Source organism: Watersipora subatra, chromosome 7, assembly GCF_963576615.1.
Source record: "Watersipora subatra chromosome 7, tzWatSuba1.1, whole genome shotgun sequence".
Taxonomy (NCBI): Eukaryota; Metazoa; Bryozoa; class Gymnolaemata; order Cheilostomatida; family Watersiporidae; genus Watersipora; species Watersipora subatra.
This window is the reverse complement of record NC_088714.1, coordinates 55,471,251-55,485,711: the sequence shown is the minus strand read 5'-3', so window position 1 is coordinate 55,485,711 and position 14,461 is coordinate 55,471,251. Positions and strand designations below refer to the sequence as shown.

At 30.4% G+C, this 14,461-nt stretch overlaps 1 protein-coding gene across 3 annotated transcripts in view; it reads right to left on the bottom strand.

Annotated features, from left to right (window-relative positions):
• Positions 1–750: 750 nt before the first annotated feature.
• The window catches only part of LOC137399454 (SUN domain-containing ossification factor-like), a 47,476-nt gene continuing 33,765 nt past the window's right edge, over positions 751–14,461 (bottom strand). For all 3 annotated transcript variants that reach the window (XM_068085576.1, XM_068085577.1, XM_068085578.1), the window contains 3 exons: positions 12,169–12,365; positions 5,463–5,564; positions 751–1,403 (listed from right to left, as the gene is read on the bottom strand). In XM_068085576.1, the coding sequence (XP_067941677.1) occupies positions 1,128–1,403; positions 5,463–5,564; positions 12,169–12,365 (575 nt within the window). In that variant the 3' untranslated portion in view covers positions 751–1,127. The remainder of the gene's footprint in view (positions 1,404–5,462; positions 5,565–12,168; positions 12,366–14,461) is intronic.

Genomic DNA, 14,461 nt, shown 5'->3' with positions numbered 1-14,461 from the left:
ACCGCTCCAGGCACCGATCTATCCTAGACGTATATAGTTAAAAATTATATACACTCATAAATGTATATACATATATGAGTATATATAATTAAAAATTATATATACTATTATATGTATATATATACATATACATACTTTTTAATCATATATAATTAAAAATTATATATAAATAAAAATGATATATATTCATATATGTACATGTATATATATGTATGTATATATATACATATATGTACATATATAAAATGTATATACTTTTTAATTATATATAATTCAAAAGTATATATAATTAAAAATTATATATACTCAGTTATATCTGTTACACCACAGTGTATATATAATTAAAAATTTGATATATAATAGCACAATTAATAAATTAATATGCGAATGAATACTAATTCTGTTTAATTGCACATCTGTGAAAATTAATGGCTGGAACTGACAATTATTTTGCAAAGAAAATGGGAATTTTCAACACCGAGTTTCTGATTTTGAACCAATTAAAAATCTAGTTAACAGAACGAATGCATTGGGTTACTTGAAGCATGGTTTTTTTTATAGTGGTCAACTGGGTGCAGGACATGAAGGCACTGTATATTAAATTAAAAGAACTGAGTAGAACGAGTCATCAAAATTTGTCTAACAGTCTAATCGATCGCTTCTCCGCAGTCTTTCTGCGTATATGAAAGGATAAAAGTAAGTGAGATACGCACTCGTGTCCTATGTAGCACAGGGTACATACAGTTGATGTTTGAGAAAATGATTTATTCGATGAGTTAGCTTACTACATACAGATCTCTATGAGATAATGCTTGGTAGAAACCAGCTGATATGAATACAAGATTGGTGTTACAAGTTACATTCACTAACAGAAGAAGAGTAATAGGAAGGCTGCATACAATAATAATAATACTGACCAAGTAACAAGAATAAATAAATTACCCAAGGTATGTAGGTCATTGACTCGCTGACACCATTGCTATTGAACAAAGGAATGATATGTTAGCAAAAGAAAACAACGCTTCTAGCACCTGTCATTAGTTGCCTTTGTGACAAAAATAATAACAAAAAGATAACAAGGATAAACTAGCATTTGAACGAGATGATAAGATAACGAGATGATAAGGCTAAACACCAGAGTTCCGCCGGAATATATTGAAAAAGGATGACGTGGCTGAATAACCTTGCGACGTCTCAATCGACTGAAATCGATTCTGTGTTTTTGTACTTTTCACCTTATGAGGAGCACTTTCATTGTGCTGAGTGTGTGGGATGTCTGTTGTCTGAACACCAATCTGTGCTGTCAAAGGTTCACTATCCATAGAATGACTGTGTTGCAGAGTTCGTGATAGTTTCGTTTTACCTGTTCTTCGTTTCTTTTTAGGCTTATCCCTTTTACCATCCTGTAAATAAGTACTATGTGTATATAAATTGCAAAAGGCTGCGAGTGGAAGATAATATGACACATGAAATGTCACAATAATAATAAACTTATGGCGGCAGGGTATTAGGCAGAAAGATAAATCATGGATGAAAGAATGAGAAAATGTGGAAATTTTTATTGGAGTCTGATAGGAGGATACATAATCAAAAGCTACAAGAGCATTCAGGTCTTGTTTCGTTGATACCGAAACATTCTTATGTATTACATGCTGTCATTTGTGTAATGATATGGCAGGGAGAAGTAGAAGATAAAGCCGGAATGTGTAAGAACTTATCAAAAACAAACAACTCGCAAATTGCATCTTCGGAATATTCTCATCTTAGAGGGGTGACAAAAATTAATGAATGCATGATCCTAATCAATCGTACACACAAACTAAAGAATGAACCTCCATCGATGTTTGGCTACAATAAATGACCAGAGACATCATCAATGCTCTCCGAACAGTCATACCGGTCATATGCAAATAAATAAAAACAACAGCTTTATGACATCGTGGTATTGCAATGATTTATATTACTACATAAGTTGTATTTGAGTTGAAACACAAAACACAAACATGAGTTGTTGCTGCAGATAGATAATTAATATGCTATTCACTCCTCTAACCAAGTGGCCTGTGGCTGTGAGCACCGAAATATTACCATTTACCATGTCGTTTTGTTAATTCTGAGGCTTTTTAAAGCTTTGTTTAGACTATGTAAATATTTAGCAAAAACAATTCAAGTTAACAATATCATTATGGACTGTAATCAACATAATCTACTAAATTAGAACAAGCAATGCTATATCTTATAAAATACATGCATTTTATAAGTCAGCAAACCGTATTACTACTTAGCTTGTAAAGTTGTTTTTATTAAATTTGCTTGAATATAAAGAAAACAGCTTGTGCTAAATCCCTAATTTTTAGCTGCACTAACAATGGAAATTGCTCCTTTTTTCAGATTTTAGCTTTATGGCTTACAATAAAGTACTGAATAGACGGCAGTAGAAATGCAGTCCATGAAAGTGTGAGAGCATCAAGGAGGAAAAGGGAGGTTTGTTTTAGCGAATCAACATATGAAAGGGATTTACTGGGTAAAGTTAGCAGAATTCCTGTGTCAGATGAGTCAGAGTGTTCAATATCTATGCATGTACCCTAGGACACTTATGTATTCCGGCCATCTAACTTTCGTGTTTTCGCGGAGTCATCGTCTCGCGAAAATTTCATGAGCAAAACTAAACTTCCATAACGAATGAGCGAAAACACAAAAATATATAGCTTTATTCATTGATATCCACAATAAAATCGTCATATAGAGGGACCTAGACGTCATTGATAGTCCAAGAAAGAAATGGCAGCAAGCGATCAAATTGAATTATCGATCTCACCCACACATTTCTATCTGCGTTTTACAAATACAAACTAGTCCCAAATTGAAAAAATTTTCTTACTAGCGAACTGGACCTGAGGAATCTAATTTGTTTGTTCTACTACATTTATTTTCACATCACTATATTTTCGCACTCATCAGAGCCGCGAAATTAAGTTGCAGCGAAATTTTACTCTTAGTGCTAGTCACAAAACTAAATACTAGCGAAATAAAAGTGTCCTAGGGTAACGAATAGTTCATGTAATTGACTTTCAACTAAAACTGGTTGTCACCACCTTGTGTCTACCAACGAAGGCTGTTAAAGCCACCAGATAATGGTACAAAAGAATGCCATACAAATAGGTCGAACATAATTGTGAGCTATACCAACAGGCAAGAGTAAATCCTGCTACAAGGTAAGGGGGGCAGGCATCAAGAGGGTAAGGGTTAATGTAGTGCCAGTGGCTTACATAAGCTGGTGAATGTTTAACTATGGGTTGGTAATCACAGGGCTGAAGCATTATGATACATTAGCTTTTAAAGACTTGTAGTATTCAGTATATGATTATCAGAGCGAGCTGGAGGCAAAGTCAAAAGCATTGTAAAATGTATAAAATAGCTTCAGCCATGCGAATATCACTCTATGAAGCACTACGGTAGCAAAACACACAGTGGCTGTTGACTTCAGCAAACACCTATCATTGTTCTAAAGCTTTCATTAAAGTTTAATTTTCTTCATAATGTGTTATTTGACAATAAGTTAAATAATTCCATTAACTTTAAATCAATTCATTTTATTTTTTTAAGAATTTGGATTTCATTTTTAATCTTAAGTGTCTGAAAACCATGAATTCGCCTCTAAAATTGACCTGTAAATGATTTGAAAAAATTGTAGCAATTTTAGCCCGCAAAACTACAAGTAAATGGGTGCAGATACCGTGATTTAGCTCAAGTGAATATAGTCATGTTGGCCAATGTAATAGTTGTTCTCATACCACCCAGGCACAAATTTTATCAAGTAGTATTGTCATAGCCGTGACATAAATCTGGTGACCACTGAAACTGGTAATGAAGGGTATCTAGAGTAGAGCTTCGGTAACCAAATGTCATCGACTGTTAGAACAATTCAAAATACTTTTCAACTAATCCACTCGGGCAATCTGGAACCGTTGAAATGTTTATGTTATGATCATTGCCACGAATGTAAGAGTGCTACTACGATAGGCATGGAATGAATAGGAAAAATTTTCGAAAGAGCTTTCCAGTCTGGTCCACAAGAACCAAAATGAAAATCGAAGCGATGATCATCTAGAATAAAAGGCCGTGCTCAATGTTAAGTGGCGCTATTGAGCGATGATACATCTCAATGGCGTGTATAGATGCAGCGTCAACCCTATCATCAACCTACATAAAATGTTGCAATAAGTTTTTTCTAACTCGTCCAAAAATCAAAAACATGAACGCAGTTTGGTGTTAATATTAAACACTGCAAGGATTTTATTCCATCATAGCCCTTCACATAGTGCTTTGCATCATTGCATTTAATGTACAATAACCCCCAATATAAATACCAGCCAATACATTATCAGCCCGCAAGAACACTGAGCTAAAAATTAAATACGTTGGTAGACTCATATGAAACACGAGCTCTCGGGCAAAAGCATTAGTAATTAAAACTGCAAGTTTAACTACCAAGCTTTAGAACTACCAAGGTTTCTTAAAAAACTCCTGTCAACCACCCGTTTCCCAACCTTCCGGTTAACAACCACTCTGCAATATACCCAGAAAGCTTTTTGCTATAATATAGGCAATAGCTTATTAGCAGGTGATATCTGCTTATCGGAAGGTGATATCTGCTTATTGATTACATTGGTGAGCAGAGATGCTGTGAAACCTGAAAGACCATTTCTGCATAAATCCAATCAGTGTGCTAACAATGGTGAGCCAATCTCCACAGGTCACAAAGTAACATTCGGTTACACTCTTGGCAGCCCAATTTATCCTTACCATATGAGTGGTAGTAGGTGAGCCAATATAGGTTACTTTCTGAATCTGAAGAGACAGATGCCAAAAATGATCAGTGCCAGGACCAGACAAGTGTCGGCAAGTGGGTATGAGAGAACTATGTCTAAGAATCCTCAATGCAGTGATATTTTAGCGCCATAAATCCAATACAATTTAGTTCTTGGGAGCATTTCAAAACATTTCCATGATTGGTGAATAATCGGAGGAGAACAAAAACTTTTTTACTTTGTCACAAACAGAAGCGCAAAAACAGAAAATGTAACCTCTAATTCGTAAAGTTATAGCATTTGTTGTGTCATCGTTCTTTGAATTTAAAATACTGGCTGCATTGTTTTTGTTACTCGCTGGATTTGTACAAAATCATCGAGCTGCATTCATGAGTTGATTTTTATTCTATTTTTGCCACTAAAAAAGTAGTAGGGTTTAGTTCTTTGCCTTATTAACAGCTGAACACAAAAAGGATACGAGCGCCTTAAAAATCTGATGATGAAATGATCATTTATTATCTCTAGAGCCTTCAAACAGATGAAATTAGTATGAAAATTTATATTATGAAATAGTAAATTTATAACAAAAAGGAATAATTTAAAAAATTGTCTCAGGAATTAATAAACTAAAAATAGTGCGAGTTTACTCACTGGAGTATCAAATGTGCGCCAGGTAGCGGGTGAGATTATTTCTATGGGCAGATCGTGAGAGATTTCCCCGGATGTCACATCTTGAAGTAATGAACTGTCTCCCTGTAACCAACAAAACCTATACAATTATCTGAAAATGTATCTGCTATGGAAAAGGCAATAACAAACTTGTTTGATATGGTAACTACTAAAGTATATGTTAACTAATAGAGTATATGATAACTACTAGAGTATATGATAACTACTAGAGTATGTGATAACTACTAGAGTACATGATAACTACTAGAGTATATGATAACTACTAGAGTATATGATAACTAATAGACTATATGATAACTACTAGAGTATATGATAACTACTAGAGTATATGATAACTACTAGAGTATATGATAACTACTAGAGTATATGATAACTAATAGAGTATATGATAACTACTAGAGTATGTGATAACTACTAGAGTATATGATAACTACTAGAGTAAATGATAACTAATAGAGTATATGATAACTACTAGAGTATATGATAACTACTAGAGTATATGATAACTACTAGAGTATATGATAACTAATAGAGTATATGATAACTACTAGAGTATGTGATAACTACTAGAGTATATGATAACTACTAGAGTAAATGATAACTACTAGAGTATATGATAACTACTAGAGTATATGATAACTACTGGAGTATATGATAACTACTAGAGTATATGATAACTAATAGAGTATATGATAACTAATAGAGTATATGATAACTACTAGAGTATATGATAACTACTAGAGTATATGATAACTACTAGAGTATATGATAACTACTAGAGTATATGTTAACTAATAGAGTATATGATAACTAATAGAGTATATGATAACTACTAGAGTATATGATAACTACTAGAGTATATGATAACTACTAGAGTATATGATAACAACTAGAGTATATGATAACTACTAGAGTATATGATAACTACTAGAGTATATGATAACTACTAGAGTATATGATAACTACTAGAGTATATGATAACTAATAGAGTATATGATAACTACTAGAGTATGTGATAACTACTAGAGTATATGATAACTACTAAAGTAAATGATAACTAATAGAGTATATGATAACTACTAGAGTATATGATAACTATACTAGAGTATATGATAACTAATAGAGTATATGATAACTACTAGAGTATATGATAACTACTAGAATATATGATAACTACTAGAGTATATGTTAACTAATAGAGTATATGATAACTAATAGAGTATGTGATAACTACTAGAGTATATGATAACTGCTAGAGTATATGATAACTACTAGAGTATATGATAACTATACTAAAGTATATGATAACTAATAAAGTACATGATAACTACTAGAGTATATGATAACTACTAGAGTATATGATAACTACTAGAGTATATGATAACTACTAGAGTATATGATAACTACTACAGTATATGATAACTACTAGAGTATATGATAACTACTAGAGTATATGATAACTACTAGAGTATATAATAACTACTAGAGTATATGATAACTACTAGAGTATATGATAACTACTAGAGTATATGATAACTACTAGAGTATATGATAACTACTAGAGTATATGATAACTACTAGAGTATGTGATAACTACTAGAGTACATGATAACTACTAGAGTATATGATAACTACTAGAGTATATGATAACTAATAGACTATATGATAACTACTAGAGTATATGATAACTACTAGAGTATATGATAACTACTAGAGTATATGATAACTACTAGAGTATATGATAACTAATAGAGTATATGATAACTACTAGAGTATGTGATAACTACTAGAGTATATGATAAATACTAGAGTAAATGATAACTACTAGAGTATATGATAACTACTAGAGTATATGATAACTACTGGAGTATATGATAACTACTAGAGTATATGATAACTAATAGAGTATATGATAACTAATAGAGTATATGATAACTACTAGAGTATATGATAACTACTAGAGTATATGATAACTACTAGAGTATATGATAACTACTAGAGTATATGTTAACTAATAGAGTATATGATAACTAATAGAGTATATGATAACTACTAGAGTATATGATAACTACTAGAGTATATGATAACTACTAGAGTATATGATAACTACTAGAGTATATGATAACTACTAGAGTATATGATAACTACTAGAGTATATGATAACTACTAGAGTATATGATAACTACTAGAGTATGTGATAACTACTAGAGTATATGATAACTACTAGAGTATGTGATAACTACTAGAGTATATGATAACTACTAAAGTAAATGATAACTAATAGAGTATATGATAACTACTAGAGTATATGATAACTATACTAGAGTATATGATAACTAATAGAGTATATGATAACTACTAGAGTATATGATAACTACTAGAATATATGATAACTACTAGAGTATATGTTAACTAATAGAGTATATGATAACTAATAGAGTATGTGATAACTACTAGAGTATATGATAACTGCTAGAGTATATGATAACTACTAGAGTATATGATAACTATACTAAAGTATATGATAACTAATAAAGTACATGATAACTACTAGAGTATATGATAACTACTAGAGTATATGATAACTACTAGAGTATATGATAACTACTAGAGTATATGATAACTACTACAGTATATGATAACTACTAGAGTATATGATAACTACTAGAGTATATGATAACTACTAGAGTATATGATAACTACTAGAGTATATGATAACTACTAGAGTATATGATAACTACTAGAGTATATGATAACTACTAGAGTATGTGATAACTACTAGAGTACATGATAACTACTAGAGTATATGATAACTACTAGAGTATATAATAACTAATAGACTATATGATAACTACTAGAGTATATGATAACTACTAGAGTATATGATAACTACTAGAGTATATGATAACTACTAGAGTATATGATAACTAATAGAGTATATGATAACTACTAGAGTATGTGATAACTACTAGAGTATATGATAACTACTAGAGTAAATGATAACTAATAGAGTATGTGATAACTACTAGAGTATATGATAACTACTAGAGTATATGATAACTACTAGAGTATATGATAACTAATAGAGTATATGATAACTACTAGAGTATGTGATAACTACTAGAGTATATGATAACTACTAGAGAAAATGATAACTACTAGAGTATATGATAACTACTAGAGTATATGATAACTACTGGAGTATATGATAACTACTAGAGTATATGATAACTATACTAGAGTATATGATAACTAATAGAGTATATGATAACTAATAGAGTATATGATAACTACTAGAGTATATGATAACTACTAGAGTATATGATAACTACTAGAGTATATGATAACTACTAGAGTATATGTTAACTAATAGAGTATATGATAACTAATAGAGTATATGATAACTACTAGAGTATATGATAACTACTAGAGTATATGATAACTACTAGAGTATATGATAACTACTAGAGTATATGATAACTACTAGAGTATATGATAACTACTAGAGTATATGATAACTACTAGAGTATATGATAACTACTAGAGTATATGATAACTAATAGAGTATATGATAACTACTAGAGTATGTGATAACTACTAGAGTATATGATAACTACTAAAGTAAATGATAACTAATAGAGTATATGATAACTACTAGAGTATATGATAACTAATAGAGTATATGATAACTACTAGAGTATATGATAACTACTAGAATATATGATAACTACTAGAGTATATGTTAACTAATAGAGTATATGATAACTAATAGAGTATGTGATAACTACTAGAGTATATGATAACTGCTAGAGTATATGATAACTACTAGAGTATATGATAACTATACTAAAGTATATGATAACTAATAAAGTACATGATAACTACTAGAGTATATGATAACTACTAGAGTATATGATAACTACTAGAGTATATGATAACTACTACAGTATATGATAACTACTAGAGTATATGATAACTACTAGAGTATATGATAACTACTAGAGTATATGATAACTACTAGAGTATATGATAACTACTAGAGTATATGATAACTACTAGAGTATATGATAACTACTAGAGTATATGATAACTAATAGAGTATATGATAACTACTAGAGTATATGATAACTATACTAGAGTATATGATAACTAATAGAGTGTATGATAACTACTAGAGTATATGATAACTACTAGAGTATAGGATAACTAATAGAGTATATGATAACTAATAGAGTATATGATAACTACTAGAGTATATGATAACTATACTAGAGTATATGATAACTACTAGAGTATATGATAACTATACTAGAGTATATGATAACTAATAGAGTATATGATAACTACTAGAGTATATGATAACTAATAGAGTATATGATAACTACTAGTGAATATGATAACTACTAGAGTATATGATAACTACTAGAGTATATGATAACTAATAGAGTATATGATAACTACTAGAGTATATGATAACTACTAGAGTATATGATAACTAATAGAGTATATGATAACTACTAGGGTATGTGATAACTACTAGAGTATATGATAACTACTAGTGAATATGATAACTATACTAGAGTATATGATAACTACTAGAGTATATGATAACTACTAGAGTATATGATAACTAATAGAGTATATGATAACTACTAGGGCATGTGATAACTACTAGAGTATATGATAACTACTAGTGAATATGATAACTATACTAGAGTATATGATAACTAATAGAGTATATGATAACTAATAGAGTATATGATAACTACTAGAGTATATGATAACTACTAGAGTATATGATAACTACTAGAGTATGTGATAACTAATAGAGTATATGATAACTACTAGAGCATATGATAACTACTAGAGTATATGATAACTACTAGAGTATATGATAACTAATAGAGTATATGATAACTACTAGAGTATATGATAACTACTAGAGTATATGATAACTACTAGAGTATATGATAACTAATAGAGTATATGATAACAACTAGAGTATATGAAAACTATACTAGAGTATATGATAACTACTAGAGTATATGATAACTAATAGAGTATATGATAACTATACTAGAGTATATGATAACTAATAGAGTATATGATAACTACTAGAGTATGTGATAACTACTAGAGTATATGATAACTACTAGTGAATATGATAACTACTAGAGTATATGACAACTACTAGAGTATATGATAACTACTAGAGTATATGATAACTACTAGAGTATATGATAACTACTAGAGTATATGATAACTAATAGAGTATATGATAACTACTAGAGTATATGATAACTACTAGAGTATATGATAACTACTAGAGTATATGATAACTAATAGAGTATATGATAACAACTAGAGTATATGATAACTATACTAGAGTATATGATAACTACTAGAGTATATGATAACTAATAGAGTATATGATAACTATACTAGAGTATATGATAACTAATAGAGTATATGATAACTACTAGAGTATGTGATAACTACTAGAGTATATGATAACTACTAGTGAATATGATAACTACTAGAGTATATGACAACTACTAGAGTATATGATAACTACTAGAGTATATGATAACTAATAGAGTATATGATAACTACTAGAGTATATGATAACTAATAGAGTATGTGATAACTACTAGAGTATGTAATAACTACTAGAGTATGTAATAACTACTAGAGTATATGATAACTACTAGAGTATATGATAACTACTAGAGTATATGATAACTACTAGAGTATATGATAACTACTAGAGTATATGATAACTACTAGAGTATATGATAACTAATAGAGTATATGATAACTACTAGAGTATATGATAACTACTAGAGTATATGATAACTAATAGAGTATATGATAACTAATAGAGTATATGATAACTACTAGAGTATATGATAACTATACTAGAGTATATGATAACTAATAGAGTATATGATAACTACTAGGGTATGTGATAACTACTAGAGTATGTGATAACTACTAGAGTATGTGATAACTACTAGAGTATGTGATAACTACTAGAGTATGTGATAACTACTAGAGTATATGATAACTACTAGAGTATGTGATAACTACTAGAGTATGTGATAACTAATAGAGTATATGATAACTACTAGAGTATATGATAACTATACTAGAGTATATGATAACTATACTAGAGTATATGATAACTAATAGAGTATATGATAACTACTAGAGTATGTGATAACTACTAGAGTATATGATAACTACTAGAGTATATGATAACTAATAGAGTATATGATAACTACTAGAGTATATGATAACTAATAGAGTATGTGATAACTACTAGAGTATGTGATAACTACTAGAGTATGTGATAACTACTAGAGTATGTGATAACTACTAGAGTATATGATAACTACTAGAGTATATGATAACTACTAGAGTATATGATAACTACTAGAGTATATGATAACTACTAGAGTATATGATAACTACTAGAGTATATGATAACTACTAGAGTATATGATAACTACTAGAGTATATGATAACTACTAGAGTATATGATAACTACTAGAGTATATGATAACTACTAGAGTATATGATAACTACTAGAGTAAATGATAACTACTAGAGTATATGATAACTACTAGAGCAGAGGAGTAAAGGAGTAAAATATGTTTACACATACATTTGACCTTCTGGCATCATTGCTGTTTGTCCAGCAGTTTATCTGTGCATCGGGTTCCATTCTGTCAAACTGTCCTCCATTTTTCATTTGCTCATCTGCCCCAGGGACCGGTGCACTAGTGAAAGCAGCGTAACTCTTAGCTTTTTTCATTCCACTCTCAGCCTTATCCTTCTCAGGGTTACCAACATTAACAATCTCTATAAAGAGAGAAATGAATATATGGCTCATCTAATTCTGCAACAGTCAGAGGAGCTAAGGTCATTTATCTGCATCCTCTCCGTAGTTCTAACCCAATCTTTATGTTAAAAAAATCTTACTAATTTGAGCATGCACTTGTTTAACTTATACTTATAGGTAAGTTGATACGAAAAGTTGTAACACTTAGATTTGTAAATTTAATTGCGGTACCTACTGTTCATGTGGAAATAAAAGGCAGAAAGAATTTGTTTGCCCTAAAGGGGTAATCAAACCGCGTTTAATTCTAACATCTTTCCCCTTGATAGTAACAAACGTGACTCTTACAAGATGTTTATAGTATCACACATGACTCTTACAAGTGTTTATAGTATCAAACATGACTCTTACAAGATGTTTATAGTGTCACACATGACTCTTACAATATGTTTATAATATCACACATGACTCTTACAAGATGTTTGTAGTATCACACAGGACTCTTACAAGATGTTTATAGTGTCAAACATGATTCTTACAAGATATTTATAGTATCACACATGACTCTTACAAGATGTTTATAGTGTCACACATGACTCTTACAAGTTGTTTATAGTATCACACAGGACTCTTACAAGATGTTTATAGTGTCACACATGACTCTTACAAGATGTTTATAGTATCACACATGACTCTTACAAGATGTTTATAGTATCACACAGGACTCTTACAAGATGTTTATAGTGTCACACATGACTCTTACAAGATGTTTATAGTATCACACATGACTTTTACAAGATGTTTATAGTGTCACACATGACTCTTACAAGATGTTTATAGTGTCACACATGACTCTTACAAGATGTTTATAGTATCACACATGACTCTTACAAGATGTTTATAGTGTCACACATGACTCTTACAAGATATTTATAGTGTCACACATGACTCTTACAAGATGTTTATAATATCACACATGACTCTTACAAGATGTTTACAGTATCACCCATGACTCTTACAAGATGTTTATAATATCACACATGACTCTCACAAGATGTTTATAGTATCACACCTGACTCTTACAAAATGTTTCTAGTATCACACATGACTCTTACAATATATTTATAGTATCACACATTAAACCGCGTTTAATTCTAACATATTTCCCCTTGATAGTATTACACGTGACTCTTACAAGATATTTATAGTGTCACACGTGACGCTTGCAAGATGTTTATAGTGTCACACATGACTCTTACAAGATGTTTATAGTATCACACATGACTCTTGCAAGTGTTTATAGTATCACACCTGACTCTTACAAGATGTTTATAGTGTCACACATGACTCTTACAAGATGTTTAAAATATCACGCATGACTCTCACAAGATGTTTATAGTGTCACACATGACTCTTACAAAATGTTTATAGTATCACACATGACTCTTACAAGTGTTTATAGTATCACACCTGACTCTTACAAGATGTTTATAGTGTCACACATGACTCTTACAAGATGTTTATAATATCACACAAGACTCTCACAAGATGTTTATAGTATCACACATGACTCTTACAAGATTTTTATAGTATCACACATGACTTTTACAAGATGTTTATAGTATCACACATGACTCTTACAATATATTTATAGTATCACACATCAATCTTACAATATAATTATAGTATCACACATGACTCTTACAAGATGTTTATAGTATCACACATGACTCTTACAAGATGTTTATAGTGTCACACATGACTCTTGCAAGATGTTTATAGTATCACACATGACTCTTACAAGATGTTTATAGTGTCACACATGACTCTTGCAAGATGTTTATAGTATCACACATGACTCTTACAAAATGTTTATAGTATCACACATGACTCTTACAAGTGTTTATAGTATCACACCTGACTCTTACAAGATGTTTATAGTGTCACACATGACTCTTACAAGATGTTTAAAATATCACACATGACTCTTGCAAGATGTTTATAATATCACACATGACTCTCACAAAATGTTTATAGTATCACACATGACTCTTACAAGATTTTTATAGTATCACACATGACTCTTACAATATATTTATAGTATCACACATGAATCTTA